The sequence below is a fragment of the Callospermophilus lateralis genome, chromosome 3 (genome assembly GCF_048772815.1).
Source record: "Callospermophilus lateralis isolate mCalLat2 chromosome 3, mCalLat2.hap1, whole genome shotgun sequence".
Classification (NCBI taxonomy): domain Eukaryota; kingdom Metazoa; phylum Chordata; class Mammalia; order Rodentia; family Sciuridae; genus Callospermophilus; species Callospermophilus lateralis.
In genome coordinates, this window is record NC_135307.1 from 30,689,670 (window position 1) to 30,714,953 (window position 25,284).

At 46.2% G+C, this 25,284-nt stretch overlaps 1 protein-coding gene across 1 annotated transcript; it reads right to left on the bottom strand.

Annotated features, from left to right (window-relative positions):
* Positions 1-209: 209 nt before the first annotated feature.
* Positions 210-24,945, bottom strand: Dcaf4 (DDB1 and CUL4 associated factor 4). Its single transcript, XM_076848115.1, has 14 exons — positions 24,848-24,945; positions 18,604-18,700; positions 16,660-16,766; positions 16,114-16,268; positions 15,138-15,220; positions 13,614-13,716; positions 11,659-11,802; positions 10,817-10,866; positions 7,114-7,193; positions 5,470-5,568; positions 5,247-5,344; positions 3,618-3,791; positions 3,247-3,361; positions 210-1,167 (listed from the first exon to the last, which is right to left on the bottom strand). The coding sequence occupies exons 1-14, from the start codon at positions 24,873-24,875 to the stop codon at positions 974-976; spliced, it is 1,527 nt and encodes a 508-aa protein (XP_076704230.1). The 5' UTR covers positions 24,876-24,945; the 3' UTR covers positions 210-973.
* Between the last annotated feature and the right edge of the window lie 339 nt (positions 24,946-25,284).

Sequence of the window (25,284 nt, forward strand, 5' to 3'; positions counted from 1 at the left end):
CCCCAGCATCACAAAAACAAACAAACAAACAAAAAACCCTGAGACTTCATTGAGGCTAAATTGCTGCTGCAGCAGCCCAAGCTCTCAGTCATCAGAAGCATCATCCACACCATGGTTCTTCCTACTTTATTGGTTGGTAGAAAGGCTTTGAACATTTCACATAGTACAGCTCTGAAATCACAAAGTCAAAATGGATTTTCTTTGACCTTGGGTCCTTGAATCTGACATTCAAGTTGCTATAACAAAAATAGGAGCTGCTATCCCCTATATTCTGGAAGGTGTTTCAATAAAGGCACTTTAAGGACTCTTTAAAACTAGCATTTAAAGAGATCTATGTTTCCTTCCAATGCATGAGTGCTAACAAAAGGAAAATCTCAGAGATAGCTACTGAGCGGTGCCTGTTTACAGACTCTAACAGAGTGGGCCATATTTAATGATCTCATCATGTTTAATGATGTGACTTGAAGACATGACCTTTTTCTTTCCAACCCTGTTGGCTTTTTCAAGGACACTCAGGTCTTCTTGAGACTCCAGGCAATGACTACCCATATTCACCAATCTCATCACTGGGCTTCTCCACAGGGCTTTTGGTAAAAAGAAGCAGCTTTAATTTAGTTACTACCCATCTCCTTTAGTCCTTAAGACCAAAGGGAACTAACTATTTAGAGGCTTTCAACAAGAAGAGGATGTAGGTACCTTTTATTTTATGAAAAGGACTTTCAAGCACTGTATGCCCACAATTTCACTGTAACAACTTTATTGGTGTATTCATGTGGAACACCTAGCACCTTGCCCCTAGCAGCCAGAAGGATGAAGGATGTAATTTGTGTGCACAGCATCATTTGAAATGCCCTCATTAGAGGACAGGAGCAAAAAGAAGAAAAAAAAGTCAGCCCTCATCAGCAGTGGAAATAAAGTACTCTTTACTCCTTTTAATTCAAATCCACACTATTGCAGGCAGCTCCCTACAGAATCAGCTGTAGGAGAAACAGTAAAGATCCTGCCGGACAGCCATGAGCAGCCCTGGTGCTCCCCGGGAGCCTCCAAGCCGAGAAGAGAAGGCCACACTGGGGATGTCGGCCTTGGAGGTGGGATACGGGGAAGGTATGGTTCTGAGCAGGTGGGCATCATGGAGGCTCCAGATTCTTGTGTAGCAGTCCTGGCCCACTGAGAGACAGAGAAGAGACACTGCAGGTTAACAAGAGAATGCAAGGACAAGCTTGCCTACAGGTACATCCCAGTTCCTCATGATTTACCAGGACCAAATGTGATTTTATATGAACCCAAACACAAACGTGTTAATGGAATGTATTTCTACTTCTAGTATGTATTTTTTAAAATTCCTTTTTTAGTTGTAGTTGGACACAATACCTTTATTTTAGTTTTTTAATGTGGTACTGAGAATTGAACCCAGCACCTCACAAGTGCTAGGCCAGCTCTCTACCACAACCTCGGCCCCTAGTATGTATTTTTTAATATCAAAATCATGAGTCACCATGATGCTCTAGAACCATTTTGCAGGTATTCAACATGATTAGCTGCACTGGTTGGCTGTGACACTGTGGGTAGCACAGCAGGCACCCTGGCTCTCAGGAGGGGATTCTGCTTCTCTTTGTGTCAGAGGCTGGTCAAGTGGGAGCCCAGCCCACCTGGTCTATGACAGGAATCTGGTTTCCTTTTTATGAAATGCTAGCCAGGAAGATCTTAACTTCATTACATCCTGGGGACAAACCAGATGACAGCTCTTTCCTGAGTTTTTTCTAGTTGAACAGTTCAAGTTCATAATCCAGGTTAAAGTCTTCAGGGCTCTAAGTTCTAAGCAATCTGACACTAACACAGTGGTTATGGCAGCCAAGACATGTATCATGTTTCTGGAAATCAGGGGGAGGAGGGTGGACCTTTGGTTGCCACAGGTTTCATACCAACCACTCAAGTCAACCATGATGCCATCTCAGTCAAGGATGAACTTGGGGTGCAGTTTATATTGCAGTTAGTGGCCTACCTGTACCTGTCTCTCACTAAATGTTTAGCTCATGATGGGCACCATGGTATATGCCTGTGATTCCTTTAACTCAAGAGGCTGAGGTAGGAGGGTTGCAAGCTTGAGGTCAGCCTGGACAACTTAGCAAGATACTGTCTCAAAAACAATCAAAAAAAGAGCTAGGGATGTTTCTGTGGTACATCACCCTTAGGTTCAACCCCTAGTACTGCAAAACAAAGCCAAACAAAACAAAATTGGCTCTTCCCTGTTACCCAGCACACAAAAAAATCTTCTGAGATGAAAACTTACAGAAAGGTAAGGGCTGGGGCTGGGACTCAGTGGTAACGCACTTTCCTGGCATGTGTGAGGCACTGGGTTCCATTCTCAGTACGAGGTATAAATAAATAAAATAAAGGTCTATGAACAACTAAAAAAATTAAAAAAAAAAAAAAAAAGGTAAGTGTTGATGTTGATGAGAATAATAAGAAAATTCTAACAAAGTGATACTGCTTAGTCACAGTAAGTTTGATGGGGAATAAGGAACAGTTGTAAATGTGCAGAGTCGTGACTGCTAAAATCACATTCCTTAGTATCAGTCAGGGTCTAGTATTTTACATGTTAAAAACACTGATCTTTGTGCCATTGTATTCTATGGCCCTGAAACAGTAATAAATCTAACTCCTTTCAAGGGGATTCGGCAGCTAGACAGCTGCTTCTATTCTACTGATTCTGGAAGGTGTTAAAAGGCACTACTAGAAAGAATGGGAATAAGTTTTCAGACAAAACTGCATGATGTTGGGCAGAGGATGTGGCTCAAGTGGTAGCGCGCTAACCTGGCATATGTGTGGCCTGGGTTCGATCCTCAGCACCACATACAAACAAAGATGTTGTGTCTGCCGAAAAGTAAAAATAAATAAATAAATATTAAAATTCTCTCTCAAAAAAAAAAAAAAAAAAAACAAAACAAAAAACTGCATGGTGGATACGCTGACCTGATGAGCAGACTTGCACCCTAACCCAGGTCCTTCAGCTGCCGTCTTGCTGCACCTCACCTGCCCATCACAATGATGTCTGCCCACTGACAAGGGCACTGTCCATATGGTGGCTGTTTAAACTACTGCTTACTAACACCCAGCACCACCTCCCCTCCAGTCCCTATCCCACTGTCCACAGTCCTCATTAGGCAATTCTGGTTTTGATTCACTTCCCTTTTCTGTTGCTTAACATACTGATGAGATGGAACCTCCCCTCCTCCGAGTACCTACCTGCCACCACGATTCCTTCTTCCTCGTGTACGTGCAGGGGCAGGTAGGCATACTCATTCACGTGACCCTCGTACTGTCTTATACACTTGGTGGTTCTCAGGTCCCACAGCTTGATCTGTGGGAAGCACAAGGTTGTTTCCAGTGGCCTCTTCAGGTTATGAGGATTGGCACCTCTAACTCTTGAGCCACCAAAGTCACATGACCAGAGATTCTTTCTCACTTCTAAGCCAGACTAAGGTCATGAGGGCAGTAAAGGAACTCCCCTCCGGAGAGCCTATAACTTCTCTCTGCCTGGTGTCCTGGAACCCCTTGGTGTGGCAGGGTTATGGGCCAGAAGCCCCTGGGGCTTCAGGATGTCAGAGTTCCCCTACCTTTCCTGCCATGTCTGATGCCATCAGACATTGCTCTTCCTGGAGGATTTGTATAGAGGTCACTGCTGAGTCATGGAACAGGCGCGTGGCTTTCCAGCCCTTGCCTTGACTTCGAGAACGCAGATCAATGGCAAAGATCTCCCCAGAACGACAACCATTAAATAGCAAAGGAGTCTGTGGAGAGAGAGACCGCTCAGTGCCCGCTTAGCGCCCGCTGTACACACCTCTCCCTGAGACTGGGAAGGGTGTGTCTTCCTTTCTCTCCCCGACCCAACCCAGCCCCTGGTGTGGCAAAGTTGGGTCAGTGAGAATGCAGAAGAACTGGACCCCATGTTCCTCTAGTGACCTTGTGAGAAGCCCACAGGTGCTTGGAGGTGGTCCCACGGTCCCCTTAGGTGATAATACACTGTCCCCACAAGGTCTTTGGCAAGAAAGTAAGGCAAGGAGCATGGAGTAAAAAGTGGAGATCAGGTGAGGTGTGTGGTCCCCATGAGAGGGGAGAAGGCTGGGGAGGTCTGAATGGCCAACTCTACTTACTGCTTACAGCAGGTCAGTGGACTCCCTCCTCTTTAAATAAGGATTGCACATTTTTTCTCCTTGGGTACCAGGGGATGAACTCAGAGGAACAACCACTGAGCCACATTCCCAGTCCTATTATTATTATTTTGTATTTTTTATTTAGAGACAGGGTCTCACTGAGTTGTTTGGTTCCTTGCTTTTCGCTGAGACTGGCTTTAAACTTGCAATCCTCCTGTCTCAGCCTCCCAAACTGCTGGGATTATAGAAGTGCACCCCTGTGCCCGGCACTTTTGACAGGGAAAGTCTTTGAAATAACAGTAACCACTGAGCAGAATCCTCAGCCCTTTTTATACTGAGGCAGGATCTTGCTAAGTTACTGGGGCCTTGTTAACTTGCTGAGGCTGGCCTTGAACTTGTGATTCTACTGCCTCAGCCTTCAGAGTCACTGGGACTTTGAATCAGCAATTGAACCCAGGAGCATTCAACTACTGAGCCATATCCCAGCCCTTTTTATTTTTTACTTTGAGACAGGGTTTTGCTAAGTTCATTAGGCCTCACTAAGTTGCTGAAAGGCTGGCTTTGAACTTGAGATCCTCCTGACTCAGCCTTCCAAGCTGCTAGGATTACAGATGTGTGACACTGTGCCCAGCTCAAATTTTCATTTTTAAATATATAAATTGAAAACTGTGTATGAAACTAGTTAAGTGCTACGAATCAGTATGAATTTACACATTTTATTTCTGAGGTGCTGGGGATGGAACCCAGGACCTCATAAATGCTAGGTAAGTGCTCTACTCACTGAATGAACTACATCCCCAGCCCCAACATTTTGAAAATGATTTGTCCTGCTGGCTAATCCAAATACTCAAGAACTGCTAACAATTCTTTTAAACAGGAAGTTGATTAAAGCCAGCTTAGGCAGGCCTTTGTGGATCAGCCAACTTTCCCTTAGCTCAGAAACAGTCACATAGTGACCCATTAATCCTTTCTGACACTCTTTTTTCCCCCTGTAACAGAGGGAGGACGAGATGCTACACCAGGGAATCCAACTCCAGCAAACTTTGGGCGGTGGGGAAAACTTCCTGTGACATTCTTTCCAATCCAACCAACCATGACAGCAAACTGCTGGGCCAAGACATCACTGTTGGTCCCATATGTCTGCCGGTGTCCTGTCACCACGTTGGTCAATAGCACCCGCCGAGACAAACCTGGCAAAGACGGAAAAGGGCTGATGAGACAAGAGTCCCTGGCACTCTAGGGAGAGGGACTGCTGGATGGGGTTTAGAAGTGCACTCCCCCACTCAGGGCACTGGGGGAGGCAGCCGCAACTCACCAGTACTAAAGCAGTTATTTGCCTGGATATTCAGGGACCATGCACAGGACCAGGCACCAGGGATCCGGAAACTGCAGAGCATACCAGGCCGGTCTGTACCTGTTGGGGGGCATAAAATGTAAGACATGGCTGCCCTCTGGACCCAATGATCCCTCCATGCCTCCAGGCCAGTGACCACCGATCCAGGAAGCCACTGGGAAAAGCTGCTCCAGAGGGACTGCCATGGTTTGAGTATGTTCTCCTAAATTAATATTTGGAAATGTTCTCCTCACAGCTGATGGTATTTGGAGGTGGGGCTGGGAGGTAACTAGAGTTAGATAAATCAGGAAGATGAAGTTACCATAATGGGATTAGTGGATCTGTGAGGAAAAGAACCCAAGCTAGCAGATTTAGCTCTTTCACCATGTGAAACACTCCACCATGTTATGATGCAGCAAGGAGGCCCTCGTCAGATGCTGGCGCCATCCTCCAGAACGATGAGCTCAGTAAACCTCTATTTTTTAAAAATCACCCAGTCTGTGGCGTTTAGTTATAGCAACAGAAAACAGACCAAGGGTCTATACGATGGTCCTTTTATGGGTTTTATGGCAACAGAAAAAGAGACTCAGCTGGGCAACTGCTCAAGGGGTCCTTCTTTACAGTTCAGACTGTGGAATGCACAGTCTTAACAGCTGTTAGGGAGGTCACGTGGTGTCACAGAGAAGGTGGTTTCAAACTTGGCTCATGCTATAAAATGTATGCTCAGGTGAAATATTTCAAAGGTCAACATTTGCTCTGATAAAACACAAATTATCACAAAATGAATACAGCCACATGCTCACCACCCAGGTAGAGAAACAAAACATTCCAGTACCCAGATGCTCCCTCATGTCCTTTCCCGGGTGCCAACCTCTCACCCCAACTCCTTCCCTGAGGGAACTGCTATCCTGACTTCTAAGGCTAAAAATAAGTTTTATAAGGCAAGTTCCACTCTCTCTTTGCCTCAGTTTTCTCATCTGTGAAATGGTGACAGGACACTCCTGCCACTGTGCAATGGAAGGCCAGGCTCTGGCTAACCACACGTGCCCTCAACTGACCCTCACGAACCTGATGGTGCATTGTCACCAATTTCCAGAGGTCAGGCCATCTGTTCAAGTGGGCAAGGGGCAGGCTGGGATTCGTGCCAGGTCTGCCAAAGCCTGCCCTCTCAGTGGCTGAACATGTCTCACTGACCCAAGTTCTCCGAACGGCTGAAAACTTCATGTCCACAGTGCTGCTAGGAGCAGTCAAAATACCTTCAGCCAGAACACAGGCAGTATCCCTGCCATACAGCAGAAGCTTAATTCTGAATGATCAGTACAGGCAGCCCAAACCACAGGTTTACTGTTTCACACTGGTCACACACACTTTAACTCTGCTTGGGCTACTGAAGTGACCCACAGTGGATAAAAAACAGGAGACATTATTAAATATGCCTAGTACTGAACCTGGGACAGACTCATTACTCTCATGGTGCTGTACAGTGCACCCACCCATGCTCCAATCCGGGCTCACCCAGCCTCTGGCTCACACCGCCCCCGCCATGTCCCATGCAGCTCCTAGAAGACAGAGGACAGAGACATCCCCAAGAGCTCTGGTTTCTTTCAAAGAAAAGGACCCCCATACCTGGGTGACTAGCTGCGAACAATGACGCTGGAAGCAGAGTGGCACAGCCTGGCGTCTCTGCAAGTCCCATGAGACACAGCCTGGAAAAAGCTGTTAAGGACAGTACAAGGCTCTCCTCTGGGAGGACGGCCATCAGCACCCTTCAAAAAATTATAAAACAAAGTAGGACAGACACCCATCAGGCAGATCTAACATATTTACATATTCTACATCTAGCTTCAGACTTTCTTAAAGGAATAAAATACATAGATATAGAGAAAAAAAAGTGTGTGTGAGGTGCTGGGGTAGTAGCTTAGTGGTAGAGTGCTTGCCCAGCATGGGCGAGGCACTGGGTTCGACCTTCAGCACCACATAAAAACCCATATAAATAAAATGTTAAAATGTATAATTTGAAAATCAAAGCCCTCTTTGACCCCTCCCCAGTCCACTTCTCTCTCACCCTGGGAATCACTCTTCTCAGAGTGGAAGGAGTTCTTGTAGGCCATGCTCTAATACTTCCATGCACATGCTATTTGTCCATGGATAATATCACACCATTCATGCTTTTAAAACCTGTAGGAAGCACCACACAGAATATCCTCACCAACTTTCCAATCTCCATTGTCTCCTGGGTTCACCTACACTGATTTGATGATCATCCTGAAGCATTCCAGTCCTGTCCTATTTCCACACAGCCAACTTGTAATGGCACACTCCTTTTCTTGGCCTCTCTTGCAGTTCCATCCTGGCACCTTCAGATGTGACCAACTCGGCTAGTAAGTTTTTCTTTGGCTCGTGGCCTCTCTTCCATGCCTGCTGCTGAAGTTCATGCCCTCACTGCCATTCTTGTAAAGTCTAGCAACAGTCTCCTACTGAGGTCTCACCCTCGCCAGCCTATGCTTCCACACTGCTACAAGAGGAATCCCCACAATCACAGTCCTCTAGGGGCACCCCATGTCCCAAGGATTCCATCTTGGAAGGTCCGACCTAGGCAAAGACCCATGGGATGGCAACCTGCTGCCCAACGCACCAAACCCCTTCCTGACTTATCCTTCGGCTGGGAACTCCGTCCCCTCCTTCCCGTGTGGCATATGTGTGGGCAATTCTTGCATCCCTGTCCCATTTAATGCCTTCACAGATTCATTACCCACTGAGCTGCCTGTAACTTTATGAAGGGAGTGTAGATGCTCAGCAGATGTTCATTGAATGTGCACACAAACCTAAGTCATTGAAAAATGTAAGCATCTGCAAAGTAACCAGGTCAACATCTCAACCATCTGAATGTGTGATGCATACGTGGCATATGGCTTTGGTGGTAATCTCCATATTATGTTTCTAGTATATCCAAGCTGCTAAAACCACAAATGAGAGAACTGACGCTGGACAGCTCAATTCCTTTCTAAATAAACCTTTTGCTCCTGGGCTGGGAGGGTGGGAAAACAGGAAGTTCTTACCCATGTGCACTTTTAAGTTGCTGTGGATGAACCCCAGGTTACACTCAAACTTTGTAACTATGTACTGGGGTCAGTACTGTAGATTTACTCTTAAAAAAAAAAAAAAAAATTATATATATATATATATATATATATTATATATTAGTTATAGGTGGATACAATGTCTTTATTTTACTTTTATGTGATGCTGAGGATAGAACCCAGTGCCTCACACATGGTAGGCAAGTGCTCTACCTCTGAGCCACAGCCCCAACTCAATAGGTTTACTCTTAATTGATCTCAGGTTAAGCCAGTGGGGTAAGAAATGCAGAGTGCAGATCTGAACAAGGTGCCATTTTTGTGAAGGAAGAAATTTTTTGTGAATCCTGGGAGAAATACACAAAAAAATCTTCAGTAAAAAAGCTGAAGATGACCTGGAATGACCAACAGGTATCAAGCCATTGCTCAAGCTGCAACAGACCCAATTTTATGGAGTTTTATCCTTCCTTGGCGCACAGAGAAACCTAAGAAACCACTACCTTGCTTTCTCTCTGCAAAGCAAAGCATCTCCTATCCTCCAGTTAGATCAGTGAAATAAAGGTGGAGGGCTAGGGATATAGTTCAGTTGGTAGAGTGCTTGCCTTGCATACACAAGGCCCTGGGTTCAATCCCCAGCACCAAAAAAAAAAAGAACAGGTGGAGGTGGTCTCACCACCCCTCTTGAGCTCCACCAAACAACAGCCACATAAAACTGCAGTTTATAGAAACACATAGTTTTGTGCCAGGCGCGGTGGTGCCCGCCTGTAATCCCAGTGGCTCAGGAGGCTGAGGCAGAAGGAGTGCTAGTTCAAAGCCAGCTTCAGCAAAAGTGAGGTGCTAAGCAACTCAATGAGATCCTGTCTCTAAATAAAACACAAAATAAGGCTGGGGATGTGGCTCAGACCTCGAGTATCCAGAGTTCAATCCCCCATACCAAAAACAAAACAAAAAACCACAGTTTTGTGCCTTACATAAAATTTATACTCAGATCATTAATGTACTTCAGCCTTTAAAATCCTTCAAATGTAGTGCCAAGAAGCAAATTGGAAAAAAAAAAAAAAGATTCTGATTCAGTTTTCATGTGGTGAGGACCAATGATGGGTAGACGCTCTCCAAAGCACATTCACAGATGTTAACTAATGTTAACCTCATGATGACTCATGAAGCCAGTGTTAAGTGCAATGACAGCACGCAGGTTTAAGAACTCATTGGTGGCTGGGAATGACGGCGAACGCCTGTGATCCCACTGGCTCAGGAGGCTGAAGCAGGAGGATCACAGGTTTAAAACCATCTCAGCAATTTAGGAAGGGCCTAAACAGCTTGGCAAGACCCTGTCTCAAAATAAAATATTTTAAAGGACTGGGAATGTATTCAGTGGTTGAGCATCCCTGGGTTCACTGCAGGTACCAAAAAAAAACCCCAAAACCTAACTCCTTCATTATGGGCGTGACCCAAGAACACACTCCACCAACATGTGGCTTTGGCTTTAGCAGATTTTGCTAAATGTGCACGCATACCTAAGTCATTAAAAATGTAACCATTTGCAAAGCAACCAGGTCAACACCTCAGCCCTCTGATTGGGTGATGTGTATGTGGCAACGAGCAAGGTAAACTTAAGTCCTTTGTAGCACCAAGAGCCTCCAGTGGTCCCAGAGGAAGGCCCAGACATGATTCTGTACCATATGCTCCTAGCAAAGAAGCCATGGCAGCTCTCAGGGGAGGCAGTAGCTTGAGTGGAGAGTGTTCTAGAGGAGGCAATCCCTAGGTCAGCCTCCCCTCCCCTGTGCCCCTATTAACCAATGCTTCCTTCCTTCACCTAAGGAGGCCTGGGAGCTCCTTCCCCAGGTTTGCTTTCTGTTTTATTTCTCCCATGAGGTACTGACACGGATGCTGAGTGTGTCCAATGACCCCAGAACCTGCAGCCACACACCAGAGGTGGAGTAAGTGGCCTCTGGAGCCAGACTGACTGGTTTCCAACCTACTTCCACCACCTCCACGTGGAGTTCCAGAACAGTGTCTGCCAGGGACATCAATATCATCCCATGTTAATAGGAGCTCAACGGCTGGCTTCTCTGTGCTCCATGGGAATTCTGACCATCTACCTAAGTGTCCTGTTTTCCTCTGAAGGGTGAGACATGAGTGCAGAATTCCCCAGCTCTCTGCACTAAGATGTCATCTCACAAAGTCCACAGATGTTCAGGTCCACACAGGGCACAGATGCCCAACAAACCTCTTCCCCTGGCAAAGGATACAGAATGTGGGAATCCAAGTGGTTCAGCGAGGCCCAGCACACAGAATTCACCTGGCAAGAAAGCAGGATGGAAAGACTGGTTTGTCTGCCAGCTCATGGAAAAGGCTTTCTTCTAGAATAACTTGTGGAGACACAGACTTATGACTTCTTTCTTCAGAAAGATCTCACTCCTCTTAAAATGGGGTGGAATAAGCATTCTGAGGACAGGAGAGAGCTCCTAGCCCTGTTGGGCCTGGAGGCCGTCAGAAAGGCCTCAGTCCCTGTGTGTCAGCACGGGTCCCACCCTGAGGTATCCCACTCTGGGCCAGGGCCACATTCTCTCCAGTGGCAGGGGACAAACCTAACTCTAAAGGTATACCTTGCCTTACTTAACCCAGAAGCGATTTTCAATTTGTATGCATACCACGGCTCATGTTCTAACTGAATCGGAAGTTACAGCTTCTCTGAAGAGGTACAGCATCACTGCAATCTAAAGGTTGCCCGGGACAGCGAAAAAGCTTTTTGATTTATTTCAATCCCAGTGCTGGCCACAGTCATGCAGCCCTCAACCCAGCAACTCTGCTACTTTAGACCAACTCCCGACCCTCCTGCAGGGAGTGTCCTTACACCAGTGCTGCCTCAAGCCCACCCCAACCAGCTCATCTGATTTTTAATTCCAACACGAAACTCCTGGGTTCCTATTGGTTCTCAGGAACTAACAAGCTATTTGTCCCTTGGGAAAATGAGGCAACTATGCCTTCCCTTCTTCAAAAGTCATATGTCATCTCTGAATCTGGCCAACCACTGCAGTGCCCCTGGCCCAAAGGCAAAGTGGCTAGAAGGCTGAAGAGACAGAGGACCTACCTTCCGGTTGGTAAAGTAGAGGTTTTCATGCATGTTCACCTTGGGCGTGGGGGTGTTCAGACCCTGCAGGCTGATGATGCCATACTTGGAGCCTCCAACCTTGACATCGTTCACTGTGAAGAGCCGGTCACTGTTGGTATCTGCCTGCAGGAGGGGATGGGCTGCAAGTGACCTCCTGGCCTCCAGGGAGTACATGTCCCCAGGTGACAGACAGCTCCTCTCTAGGAGCAAGTGTGGACAGGGCCTAACTTTCTCCTGCTTAGTGTAGCAATCTCTGAGCAAAGCTCCCAGGGTCTGGTCAGTCACTTAGGAGCACAGATGTGGATGGCAGGAGCGGGCATGGACAGAAGCCTGAGGTCTGCAGTCACCCACCCTGCTCAGAATTGAGCCTGAAGAGTTCCAGTGTCAGACCACAGGAAAATAACCATGGCAGTCATGAAAGCCATGGAACCATGGAAAATGCTAGCTATAACCATTTATGGATAAAGAATGATACAAAATTACATTCCTTATTACAATATGCTATGATCTCCAGCAAGAAAAAGCAATGCTGCAGGGGCTGGCAGAGCAGCTGTGTGGGAGAACATGCGCTTAGCAGGTAACGGGTGTGGGGTGCCATGCCCAGCACTCTGCCAGTTGACTTGGGAAGAAGTGTTATATATCCCTGCCTGAACCACTCCAGTGACTAGAATGTGATCTGAAAAAGTGCTCTCTGGGTGGCAAACTGCCTTTCTGGTCACACTTGCTGCCAGTCACCTGTGTCGCAGGTGATGAGGAAGATCTATCCCCAGCTGAATTAGGCGAAACCCAGCATGAGGTGGTCAGGCTAATAACGGGCACCAGACTCCACACCAATCACCTTCATACCCCTCCCTGGCTTACCCTTCGGAAGGAGCTCTGGAGGAGAAACCAGTGCAAAAAAAACATTCTGATCGAGTTCAAATTATAGCTACAAATACAAAAGATGATGTCACAGCTGAGAATGTGGGCCCTGTTCCACACCCACTAGGTGTGGGCAGGTCTTTTGCTCTCAAGGTGCCCTGGGGGAGGAGGACTCAGCATCAACCTTAAGGGTCAATCTCAAGGTGTTAGTCTTCAGCCCTGGCAGCAGATCACTGCTTCTCCTCTCCTTCTCCCAAGTTCTCATTTTGCCTCCAGGAAGGACGGACTTCCCAGGCAAGCCATGCTCTCTGAGGCCCATGGAGCAGTGGGGCTCCCTCATTTGCTTTCTCTCTGCCAATATTTCCCAGGGCCCCTGGACTCCAGCAGCTGGCTCTGGCTTCCAGCCCAGGCCCAATTAAAAGCAGAGGAAACCTTCCACTCCCTACAAATGATGTAATGGAGGGGTGCTGATCTGCAGGCCCAGGGACACAGACCTCCAGGCCCTGGCCACTAACATCAGGGACATTGCATACTAGAACTTCATTTTTGGCCTCCAAACCTTGTCCTACTCTATCAGGGGTTAGAAGTCCCTGTTCCACCATGTACCTTTTCAGTTGCACACACAACATAGCCAGAAGTTATTTTGTAGAGATTTTTTTTTCCCAAAACTTATTTTTTTAAAATATAATTTCTTGATACCTTTATTTTATTTATTTATTTTTATGTGGTGCTGAAGATCGAACCCAGGACCTTGTATGTGCTGGGTGAGCGCCCTACTGCTGAGCCACAACCCCAGCCCTTCCTAAGGATTTTTAAGTCAATGTGTGCTTGGGCCCAGGCCCTATTTTCAAATGACAGGGCTGAATAAGGCTGGACACAGCCTGCCCAGCCAGCTCAGCATCTGCTCCCAGGGAGGTGAGCTGGTAGGTTCAAGTCATAACACACAGAGGACACCACCTGCTCTCATAGCAACTGGCTTCTACACAATCAGGCTTGAAGACCACCAGTACTAAGCCATGAAGTGTCCAGAGGCAGCCATACCTGACATCCTGAGACATCTCCTTCCCACTCACCAGGATGAGGTTAAACCGGTCGCTCGCCAAAGCAGAGGGATCTGAACTCTGAACCTGGACCTTTTTCCTCTCCATGCAGCTCACTCGCAGCTCGTGGGCTAAACTACAAAGGCAGATGGGAGTGTAAGGAGAGTGTGGGTGCCATAGCTAGCCATCCCTGAAGACTTGGGGAACCAGGTATGGTGGGGCACATCTGCAGTCCCAGCTATTTGGGAGGCTAAGGAGAGAGTCCAGGAGCTTGAAACCAGACTGGACTCTAGCTCAAAATGAATGATGAAGAACGAACCAACAAATAAATAAATAAATAAGGAAGACTGGGGACTTCTGTTCTTTCTGCCTACTTCTTCGTATTATTTCTCAGCCATGAAGCTGAGCAAGGTTCCTGATAATATGAATTTTAGTTTTCACTCAGGAAAATGCAAAAACAAAATATTGGGTAGACCTCCTTGGATTCAAAGAAAGTTAGAACCTAAGGGATTTATTTTTAGATCATCTAGCATAATTCATTCTCTTGTAATAATGAGAATGTACCTAAGAGTAAGAGACGAATTAGAAGCTGAAGGGCAAAGGGTGACCAAGAGGAAGCCAGGTTGCCCATCTACCTTCCTGTCCCCTCCTCACTCCATAGCACGGCCATTCTCCACTTCACATAGAAGGGATCTTTCTAACAGGCCTTTATCTCTTTTGCCTTCGGAAGGAAATACAGGAAGCTCACCCTGCCCCATATTCTCCAAAAGGTACCACAGTAGTTCACTGAAGGGACCTCTTCTCCAAGGTGAGGGGACTGCCCCAGTGAGCTCCCTCGAACACCAGCAGCAGGCAGCAGAATGGAGGGCTTCTGTGCTTGGGTGCTAGAGTCAGGCAGATCCTGTCTTTCTAGCTCTACTTGGAGCAAACCTCTCCACTGAGCCTCCATCTCTCAGGTAACGGGAGGCATGTATCAGCCTATCTCATGAGTTTTAGTTAGAATTACATCAGGTATCCCAAATTTGTTTGTTTTTAAAACAATCCTGGGGATGGAACAGGGCCCTGTGAATGCTAGATAAGTGCTCTATTACTGAGCTATATATACCCCCAGGCCTTTTTTAAAATTTTATTTTGAGATGGAGTCCCAGTAAGTCTCTGAGGCTGGCTTTGAAAATGTGATCCTCCTGCTTTAACCTCTCAACTAGCTGGGATTACAGGTGTGCACCACAGCATCCAGCCACCACACATGTATGCATTTAAAAATCCATTTCTGGTGACCCCTCATTAGAAGAGGAAGAGAAGGAAGCAGAACTCTCACAGGAATAAAGCTGCCACAAGGATCACAGAGTGAACATCCTGAGTCATTTCTGTCTAAATTCCCTCTCCTCCTGGCATCCTGCAAGGGTCTCTCTCCCTCACTCTGTAAACTGGAGCCCTCAACTGTGAAGTGTCTTCACAGAGCAGCACATGTTCTCCCCTGACTGGATTCTTGAACCATGGAAGAAAGAAATGGGAAAGAACATTCACTGAGAAAACAACAATGAGGCATTATCTTACCGGCAATAACTGGTGACATTGAGGAAACCCAGACAGCTTTTTTGTAGGAAAGAAGATGCATTAAATCCCATTCTGGCTACTTTCTAAGGAAAAAAAAAAAATTTCAGTGAAGATTTATTTGTGTATAGAATAAAAGAATTTTAGCTCCATAGATACAATGAAGAAAACAGGTATCTAGGCAAAAATTAGATGCATAAAAGTCTGATGGTGTCCTTTGAAATCTCTTCTCCTTGACAATGGGAAATACCAGCACTGGAAGGCTTGCATGGGTCTGCACCACACCTCTGTCCAAGCCCTGTCAACTTACACCTGGGGAGATGAAGCCACTGTGCTGGTGGCTACAGAGTGGACCAGACACTCAGCTTTGAGTCATGCACGGTGCACCCCGGGAGAACCCAGAGGCCAAGCATTTTCCCTGCCACTGGCCCCACACTAACAAAATATCCCAGCATCTAGATCTGTCTTCAAGACTGCCTGTGGCGGTGCTGGGGTTGTGGCTCAGTGGTAAAGCGCTCGCCTAGCATGTGTGAGGCCCTGGGTTCGATCCCCAACACTACATAAAAATAAGTAAATAAAATGAAGGTATTGTGTCAAACTACAACTAAAATTTTAAAAATAAATAAATAAATAAAATGGAGGTATTGTGTCCATCTAAAAAAACGATTGCCTGTGGCATCCAAATCATACCCATCAAAATCCTGCACTGTCTATTTAACCTACATCACTGAAATTTTATCATGCAGTTTCCCAAGAGTCTCCTGAGGAAGGACATGTTAGAACCACTGATGAACAAACAGGAAGGGGGGGCAGGAGATTGTTGCCTGTTCTTATTCTCTTCATCATTTCCCTGTCAGGGAAAATCCAGGGCCCTCTTGCCCCCCAGTGTCTATGCCTGGTGTTAGGGCCTCCTTCAGCCATAGACAGATGTTGATAGAGGGCGGGGGGGGGGGGCGCGGGGCAGGGGTGCAGAACCCACCTTTTTCTGCTCATCCTCTTCTAGCAGCTTCAGTCTTTTGCTTTCCATTTCCTTTTGCCGGATGCTCTCCTTCGTGAGGGGGTTGCAGTTGTTGTGCCCGGGCAGCAAGCGGAAGTAGCGTTTCTTTTCAGGGTCAAAGTAATAACCTGGCAGATCTTGAGCAAAAATGAATGAATGAATTAATTAATAAACAAACTCACCAACTTAAAATGCTATGAACTGACCCACCTGGTAAGGAGCCTAGGGGCTTGTCCCCCACCCCTCTCAACTGCCTGTTTCTATCATGGACTGAGTTCAGTCCTGGGGGAGACCATCTGTTCTAAGGTCACTGTTCCTGAGAAGCCCAGTTCCTTCCTTAAATGTTTCAATTTGTTCCTAGAATTTCCTAAGTTAGGAATGGGCTGTGGTTCCCACGCAAGTGAAGAGACACAGACACACATCCCTGGCTGGGAGGAAGGGCGGACAGGACAGACAGCAACAGACAAGGCAGCATGAGCTTTCCTTTCCCCAGGCTGGGCCAGAAGTCCTGCACAGCAGCCTGCTCACCTGGCACTGAAGAAGCCCCCGTCGTGCTGGATGAGGCTGACGTTGACGCGACCTCGCCATCCTCACAGTCGGAGTCCTGCAGATCCTGGGGCACCTCTGCGGCATACCTGCTGACACACATGTGTGTGAAGGGCTGAGTTTCCAACCATTCTAACTGGGTATTGTTCAAGCAGCTCTTCAGCCTTTACCTTTCCGATGGCTTGGGGGAGTACTAACTCCCTACATACTCCAAAATAAGGGCCAGGTTTGGGTTTATAACTCTTTACGGTTTTAAAAAGGGGATGTATATCATGGTAATTCCTTCTTTTTGTCTCAACTTCAGCACTTTCTGAGGTCTTCTGGAATTTTCCAGATGAAAAAAAGAACAGAAATCTTTGCCAATAAGAATTTTACCAACTGGGCTCATTTTGTCAGCTTAACAGTAGTGCCAAACCAGGTGAATTTCATTTTTAACTGTGTTTGGCATTAGGAGAGTTTAAATTTTACCTGACCAGCCAGCCAACCTTACAGATGGAGAAACTGGGGCTTGGGAAATAGAGGTAACGTGCTTAGGAATCCTGAGACCAAGTCATGGCTAAAACACTGGATTTGTAAAGCCACAAGCAGCTTCTGTGGCAATTATAGGCTGAAGAATATAGTGATAAACAGAAGACCCTATTTTAGAGTCTCAACAAAATCTACTTTAAAATCAAGAACTTCTGCCCACTATACAGTCTAAAAGTGAAAGAAACTGCAAAACTAGGATGAAGGAATGCAACATAAATCTCCCCCAAAATACCAGGCTATGCAAAGTTTCAGGGAAAATTATTTACTCCCCCTTCTCTGGCTCAGAGTTTCCTGAGGCAGCAGGAGGAGGAAGGATTAAGTGTCATGACAAACGTTTATGCTTCTCGTCCAAGGACTGCTGCTCCATTCTTTCCACATGGAGAGCAGGTGGCCATTCCCAGCAAGTTTCCAAGCCATGCTATGCTGCCATGGCTGGGCTGGGTCTCACACAGATCACACTGTGCTCTTGTGGGAGGGCCTAGGGCCCCCCAAAATATCCATGGCTCTCCTCACAAAACAGACCAACATTGGGCACGGTCCTGATCTTTCTCCAATATGGGTCCAGGGTGAGGATTTACATCCCACGAGACCCATTGTGTGCTGCAGGCCTACTCAGAGCCAGACAACCTATACATTCCCTTGTGAGAAGCTAAATGTGGAAGATTTTAAAATCAGCAGACATGCCCTCCTTGCTCAAGACGGAGGTTGCAAAACCGAGGGCTGTATAGGACTTCCAGTGGCCAGGAGTCACAGAAGCCACCCTTGATTGCAGGGACGACCTCTCCTGCAGCTTGTGGGAGTATGCTGTTGTTTGTATTTCTTTCATGCAAGAAAATAAACAGAATGTGGAAAATGTTCATGCTGGGCTTTCAATTAGGTATAGTCTGAGTTTTATTTTCTAAGCTGGTGGGTACATGGTGTTCACTATATTATTCTTTATACACTTATATATCTTAAGCACTATATTTTCTATATATTTATGTCATACAAATATATATTATATCCTACATACATTTATAGTAGTACTTTTCTAGGACTTAGGCTGAACAAGGTTTCCACAGATTATTTCCTTTGGCCAAAAGAAAAAGAATAATTTCCAAAATGGAGTAGCAGGTCTCCAGTTAGATCAGATAATGTCTACCTATGACCTATGGCTAATGCTCTGGCCAGTAACCACAGTCACTCTGGTAAGAAAGATTGGCCATTCCTGAGTCCTCAGGGTGGGGGGCTGAGCAGTAGACATCACCCACCCAGAAACCTGTGAGAAGCACCGCTCTCCTCAGGCTCCACCTAGACTCATTTTGGGGGGGAACCTAGAGACATTTGCATGTGAGACAAAGTGTGCTGGACAAGCCAGAATGGCAATGGGCACAGACAGTTCCCCAGCCCTGCACTTGCCTCTGGCCAGAATGCTGTCGAAGCCAAGGGTTCTGCTGGCGGCCTCTTCTCCCGGGTCTTCTCCTGCTCTGCCAGCTGCTTTTACTCATTTCTGTTCCTACGAGAGAAGACGGCACCTGGGAGTGAGCATTTTCCTCCTTGCTTCTTGGCAGTACCCTCAGGCTCAGAGTGGTTATCACCAAAGCTGCCACACAAAGCCTTCCCTGTAAAGGGCTGTTTCTGGCACACTCGCCAAGTCCCTTCCCACCACCCTCAAGGGAGAACACAGTTCCCCAGCCCAGGGAAGAGATGGTGCGAGGCGGATGTCCCTAACTTCTCAAATGCCTGCCTGTACTAATTCCTAATATCGTGCCTCACACACAAACAGGTGTGTGTCCTGGCATTTTTCCAGGCACACTCATCCCACCTGGCTATTGATCTTATCCCTCCCCAGGGACTCTGCAGACGCCTGTTTAATGTCTCCATCTCCTTAACTTGGCTCATAAACATGCCCAGGTTTTTCATTTGTACATGCTCTATCTCAAGTCCAAAAGGAATGGAAGTGACCTACATGCACAAATTCCATGTCTTCATTTTCCACCATTCCTCAGCCTGCTGCGGCTGGGCCTCCCCTATCTCACCTTTCTGCTAAAACGATCTTGCTGAGTTCTTAGCTAATGATCACCCGCTCTCCTCAGCCTGACTTGCTGCCACCTGTGACCCCACAAATTTCACTCTTCTTTTGCTGCAGTGTCTTTCTCCTGGTTCTCCTTTTCCTTGTCAAACTCATCCTTCATTGGTTTCTCTTGGGTCACTACCCTGTCATTTCCACTGCTCTGTCCTAGATCCTCCTCTTTGCACATCCCCAGACACAGGCTCGCCTCCAGCCCTGACGGGCCCTGAGCATCAAGCTCCTTGGCTGCTGCCTCCTGTCTATTTCCAGGATGCTGCAGTCAACAGGGTCAATAGTGAATTCGCTTGCCATGTGCGAGGCCCTGGGGTCAATCCCCAGCACCTGTGCACAAGATACCTATGCTTGCTCCCTAGACCCTAGCTCCTCAGACTGTTTCTCTCTCTCTCTCTTTTTTTTTATTTTTTAGTTGTTACTGGACCTTTATTTCATTTATTTATATGCGGTGCTGAGAAGCAAACCCAGTACCTCACACATGCTAAGCAAGCGCTCTTACCACTGAGCCACGACCCTGGCCCTCTTTTTATTTCTTAACATTTTTTTAGTTGTAGATGGACACAATATATTTAGTTATATATTTTTTATGTGGTGCTGAGGATCGAACCCAGCACCTCACATGTGTGAGGAAAGTGTTCTATCACTGGGCCCCAGCCCCAGCCCCTTGACTGTTTCTCTTTTCTGTAAATAACATCACTAGCCGCTCCAGGCCAAAAGTATGATCATTTCCCAAACAATGAACACCACACGTGTGGGTTTACCTATAACCAATTACACCCCAAAGAATACAGTTGTGTCTATTTTCAGTTAAGTTTCAAGCTGAAAGGTGCTGTGCCCAGGAGGGGAAAGATATATGGTCAGTGTTACGAAGAAAAATAAGCCTTACTGACATGAAGTTTATTACTATTACCAATTCCATTAAAAGAGCAATGTTTCTTTAGAGTGTTCAGTCTGTACATAAACGTCTCTAGTTTCTTTTACTTCAGTACTAATGTGGAAACAGTTTAGAAAATATGCCGGTGAGTCCAAGACTTGACCTCATCCCTCAGAAGACAGGAGCACGCCTCCTACACTGTTGTCCTTCACAGGGGCTGCACATCACAAGGACACAGAAGATAATAAAATTACTGCAAGTACAGCTTTTGGTCAGGGAGAATGTTTCTAAATCACCAACTCAGGCACTCCAAGAGAATAAGGTGGGTTAACGATAACATGCACTGATGTTATGAGCAAGATCAATACAGTGATCTGAACAAAGCTGTGGGTGGTGGCTCAAGTGCAATCCCAGCCACTTAGGAGGCAGAGGCAGGAGGATTGCAAGTCTGAGGCCAGCCTTGGCAATTCAGTGAGACCTTATCTCAAAAAAATAGAAAAGGGCTGGGGATGTAGCTCAGTGATAGAACACCCTGGGTTCAATCCCTAGTAATGCCAAACAGAAAAATTACCTGGTCCAAAACAGTGAGAAATTGAGAAGTACTAACTGGGCAGGAAGCATTCAGTAACAATCAATAATGAAAACTGGATGAAACCCTGCTCTGCGCGGTACAGACTATAAAGTTGGGTGTGTTGCAGAAGGCTGAGCCTGGCTTTGCCTTTTAGAAAATCTTTTAAATTCTTCAAGGTATGAAGAATCAGTTCTCAGAGACTGCTATCCTGCAAAGAAATCTAAAAAATACATAAACCCGATTTGACATTTTGGAACATGATTAGGCAATATTTATAAAGTAACTTATAGATGTACGTGCCTTCTTCCTTCTGGGAATCACTTCTTTTTTTTTTTTTTTTAAAGAGAGAGTGAGAGAGGAGAGAGAGAGAGAGAGAGAGAGAGAGACAGACAGAGAGAGAGAGAGAGAATTTTAATATTTATTTTTTAGTTATCGGCGGATACAACATCTTTGTTTTTTATATGTGGTGCTGAGGATCGAACCCGGGCCGCACGCATGCCAGGCGAGGGAGCTACTGCTTGAGCCACATCCCCAGCCCGGGAATCACATCTAAAAAAAAAAAATTCAAAAGACTGTAAAAGTTATCAGGGTGTGGCTGTCAGAGCCCTTAGTCCCAGCCATTTGGGAGGCTGGAGGCTGAGACGGGAGGACTGCTTGAGCCCAGGAAATGGAGGCCAGCTTGGGCAACACACAAAGATCCCATCTCAAAAAAAAAAAAAAAAAAAGGTTACATAGAAGAAAGATATTCACTACAATTTCCAGATCATCTTATAAGGCTGGTATTATCCTGATCCAAACGAAAACTATAGATCAATATGCCTTACGAATGCATCAACAAAAATCTTCAATAAAATGCTGATAAAACAAATCCAGGATCAAATAAAAAGGATTATAAGGGTGGTGGGGAGACAATGAAAGAACTTTGGACTGTGCAGAGGGGAGTATGGGGAGGGGAGGGGAGGGGAGGGGAGGGGGGGAGGAGAGTGGGGGAGGGGAGGGGAGTGAGGGGAGGGGGAGGGGAGGGGGAGAGGATGTTGGGGTGGGAAGGAGGGTGGAATGAGACAGACATGATTACCCTATTTATGGCACCCTCTTCAGCCAGAGGTAGAGAAATTGTGCTCCATCTGTACACAATGTGTCAAAATGCATTCTACTGTCTTGTATAACTAATTAGAGCAAATTTAAAAAAACAAAAAAAGCATTATACACCATGACCACATGAGATTTATCCCAGGAATATTAGGCTGGTCAACCTATAAAAAAATCAATCAATATAAAACACCAAATTAATAGAAGATGGAGAAAAATCCCATATGATTTTTTTCAATTGAAGCAGAAAAAGCACTGGGCAAAATCCAACACCCTTTCATGATAAAAACACTCAACAAAGTAGAAACAGAGGGAACTTTCTCAACCTGACACAATGTCCACAAAAGCTTCACAGCTAACATCATTAACGGTGGAAGAATGAAAGCTTCCCTGATATCAGGAATAAGACAAAGATGTCTGCTCTCCCCACTCCCACAGAAATAAAAAGCAAACAAACAACAAAGGAAGTATCTCTGCAGATAACATAATCCTACAGACAATCCTAAAGAATCTGCCACAAAACTACTGGCGCTAATCAACAAGTTCAGTAAAGCTGCAGGCCACAAGATCAATATTAAAAGGAAAAAAAAAAAAAAAAAAGTCAAGGATATAGCTCAGTGGTAGTGCACTTGCCTAGCCATGTCCAAGGCCTTGGATTCAATCCCCAGCATCACACAAAAAATATAATCAATTAACATTCACTATCAATAAACAATCCAGAATGAAGGTAAAGAAAAGTTACATTTATAATACCATCAAAAAGAATAAAGTATTTAGGAATATATTTAAGAAAATGCATGACTTTTACTTTGAAAATCATAAAACATCAGGGAAAGAAATTACAGATTTGATGCAATCTCTATTAAAATGCAATCTCGGGCTGGGGATGTGGCTCAAGTGGTAGGGCACTCGTCTGGCATGTGTGCCGCCCGGGTTCAATCCTCAGCACCACATACAAAGCTGTTGTGTCCGCCAAATACTAAAGAATAAATATTAAAAAAAAATTCTCTCTCTCTCTCTCACTCTTTCTAAAAAAAAAAAAAAAATGCAATCGCATTTTATTTTTTTTCAGAAACAGATAAGCTGATCCTAAAGTTCCTATGGGAACTCAAGGGACCAGAATAACCAAAATGACTTTAAAAAAGAATAATGTCAAGGGATTCATGCTTTCCAAGTTCAAACTTCCTACAAAATTAAGACACTGTGATACTGGCCAAAAGAAAGAAATGCAGATCAAGGGAATAGAACTGAAAAACACAAAATAAAACCATATATCTAGTGCTACTTGGTATTCTACAAAGGTGCCAGAACCATTCAAGAGGGTAAAGAATTAATCTGTCTTTTCTTTCCTTCCCTTGTCGTGTGCATGTGTGTGTGGAGGTCACTGGGGATTGAACCACTGGAACACTTTACCACAGAGCCACATCTCCAATCCTCTTTTATTTTGAGACAGATTCACAGCTGCCTAGCCTCAAACCTGGATTCCTCCTATCTCAGCCTCAGCCTCTCAAGTACCTGAAATTACAGACATGTGCCAAAATTTTCTTTTAAAGGTGGATATCTATCTCAGCGGTTCAGAAGGCTGAGACAGGAGGATCAGGAGTTCAAAGCCAGCCTCAGCAATGGGGGGGGGGGGGGGCGGTGAAGTGCTACACAACTCAGTGAGACCCTGTCTCATTAAATAATATACAAAATAGCGCGCTGATGATGTGGCTCAGTGGTTGAGTGCTCCTTAGTTCAATCCCTAGTCCCCTCCCCAAAAAAAGTAAGTTGAGCTGAGTGCAGTGGCTCAGGAGGCTGAGGCAGGAGGATTTCAAAATTAGCATCAGCAACTCAAGGAGGCCCTAAGCAACTCAACTCAGTACCAAAGGGCCTCTAAATAACTATTAAAAAATAAATAAATAAAAAACATGGGCTGGGGATGTGGCTCAGTGATTAAGCACCCTTAGGTTCAAGCCCTGGTATCCAAAAAAAAAAAAAAAAAAAGTTGACAAGTGCAGAAGGATAAGAGAGAAACAAAAATGCAGACAATTCAGTGTAGAGTTCTGTTTAGTGAGGGGAAAAAAAAAACTTAAAAAACTTTTCTATTAAAATTTATAATAAATACTTCAGGTGGCAGGTTTTGTATTAATGCCCACCCTGGGTTGTGACCCCCTTGTCCCTTTGGTCCTGAGGAACTACTACTACAGAGTTACAACCTCATCCCATTTCATTTTGAGACAGATGCGATCCTCCTGCATCAGCCTCCCAAATTGCTAGTATTACAGGAATGCCACCATACCTGGCAGAATTAGTGTTTTTAACCCTACATTAAGGAAGCCAGGGTTCGAGGATTAAGTAACATACTCTGAAAGTCACAACTGGTGGTGGAACTAGGGTTCCACCCATGCTGGTCAGATCTCTGGGTCTGGTTGCGCACAGGACACCACCCCAGCTCTGACTTCCACTGTTTTTTGGTTTTTTTTTGGGTACCAGGGATTGAACTCAGGGACACTGGACCACTGAGCCACATCCCCAGCCCCTATCGTGTATTTTATTTAGAGATACGGTCTCACTGAGTTGCTTAACGCCTTTCTGTTACTGAGGCAAGCTCTGAACTCATGATCCTCCCGCCTCAGCCTCCTGAGTACTGGGATTATGGGAACCCGCCACTTGGCCAGGCTACACGACCTTAATTTTAACGTGGGAAATCCAAGGCCTGCAGTTTGGCCACTGCCAAGTCCTAGGTGGGCCTTCAGGGTCAGGCTTAGGAAAACGCTCCTGTGTTCAGACACAGCGGGGACACTCTGCGTCCCCTGCCCCCGGGGGCTTACGGCTGAGGATCCGACCCCGCAGGACGAGCGCACGTGCAGCGAGGTTGCGCCCTCCGGGCTCGCGGGCCCAGCCTCCCACCACGCCCAGCTCAGGCCCGCGTACCACGCGCGCGCTGCCGCCCACCCCTTTCCTGGCCTGCCGGGTCGCCCACCTGGCCCCGAGATCTTTAGCCGGACACTAGCAGCCCGCCGATCGAGGCCAGGGAGCACCCCAGCCAGCACAGACTTACCTGACCGGGCGTCCTTTCCCGCTCTCATTTACCGCACAGCTCCGCAGACACACCGACCAGACGGGGAAACCCCGGAAAGATCGAGGTGCAGCGACAGCCAGTTAGGTGAGCCGGTTTCTGTGTTGTCGCGGCGGGTGGGGCTAGGGCCGCAGGCCTTGTCTTTTCATTGGACGCGGCTTCTGTCTGTCTACGTCAATAGGGGCGATCTCACGGAGAGGGCGGGGGCTTGGGGCTTCAGCTCCGCCCAGGCCTGGCTTTGGCTCCTCCCAGGTCTGGGGTGCTTGTGAGCTCGCTCAGCATCTTGCAGAGCTTGGATCCCAGGCAATCCCTCAGGAGTGGTGGATGGCTTCTCTTGTTAGAAGTCTTCTTGCAGTTTGGGGTCACTATGCAAACCAGCAACTGGGCAGGGGATATAATTAATGGCAGAGAATTTGCCT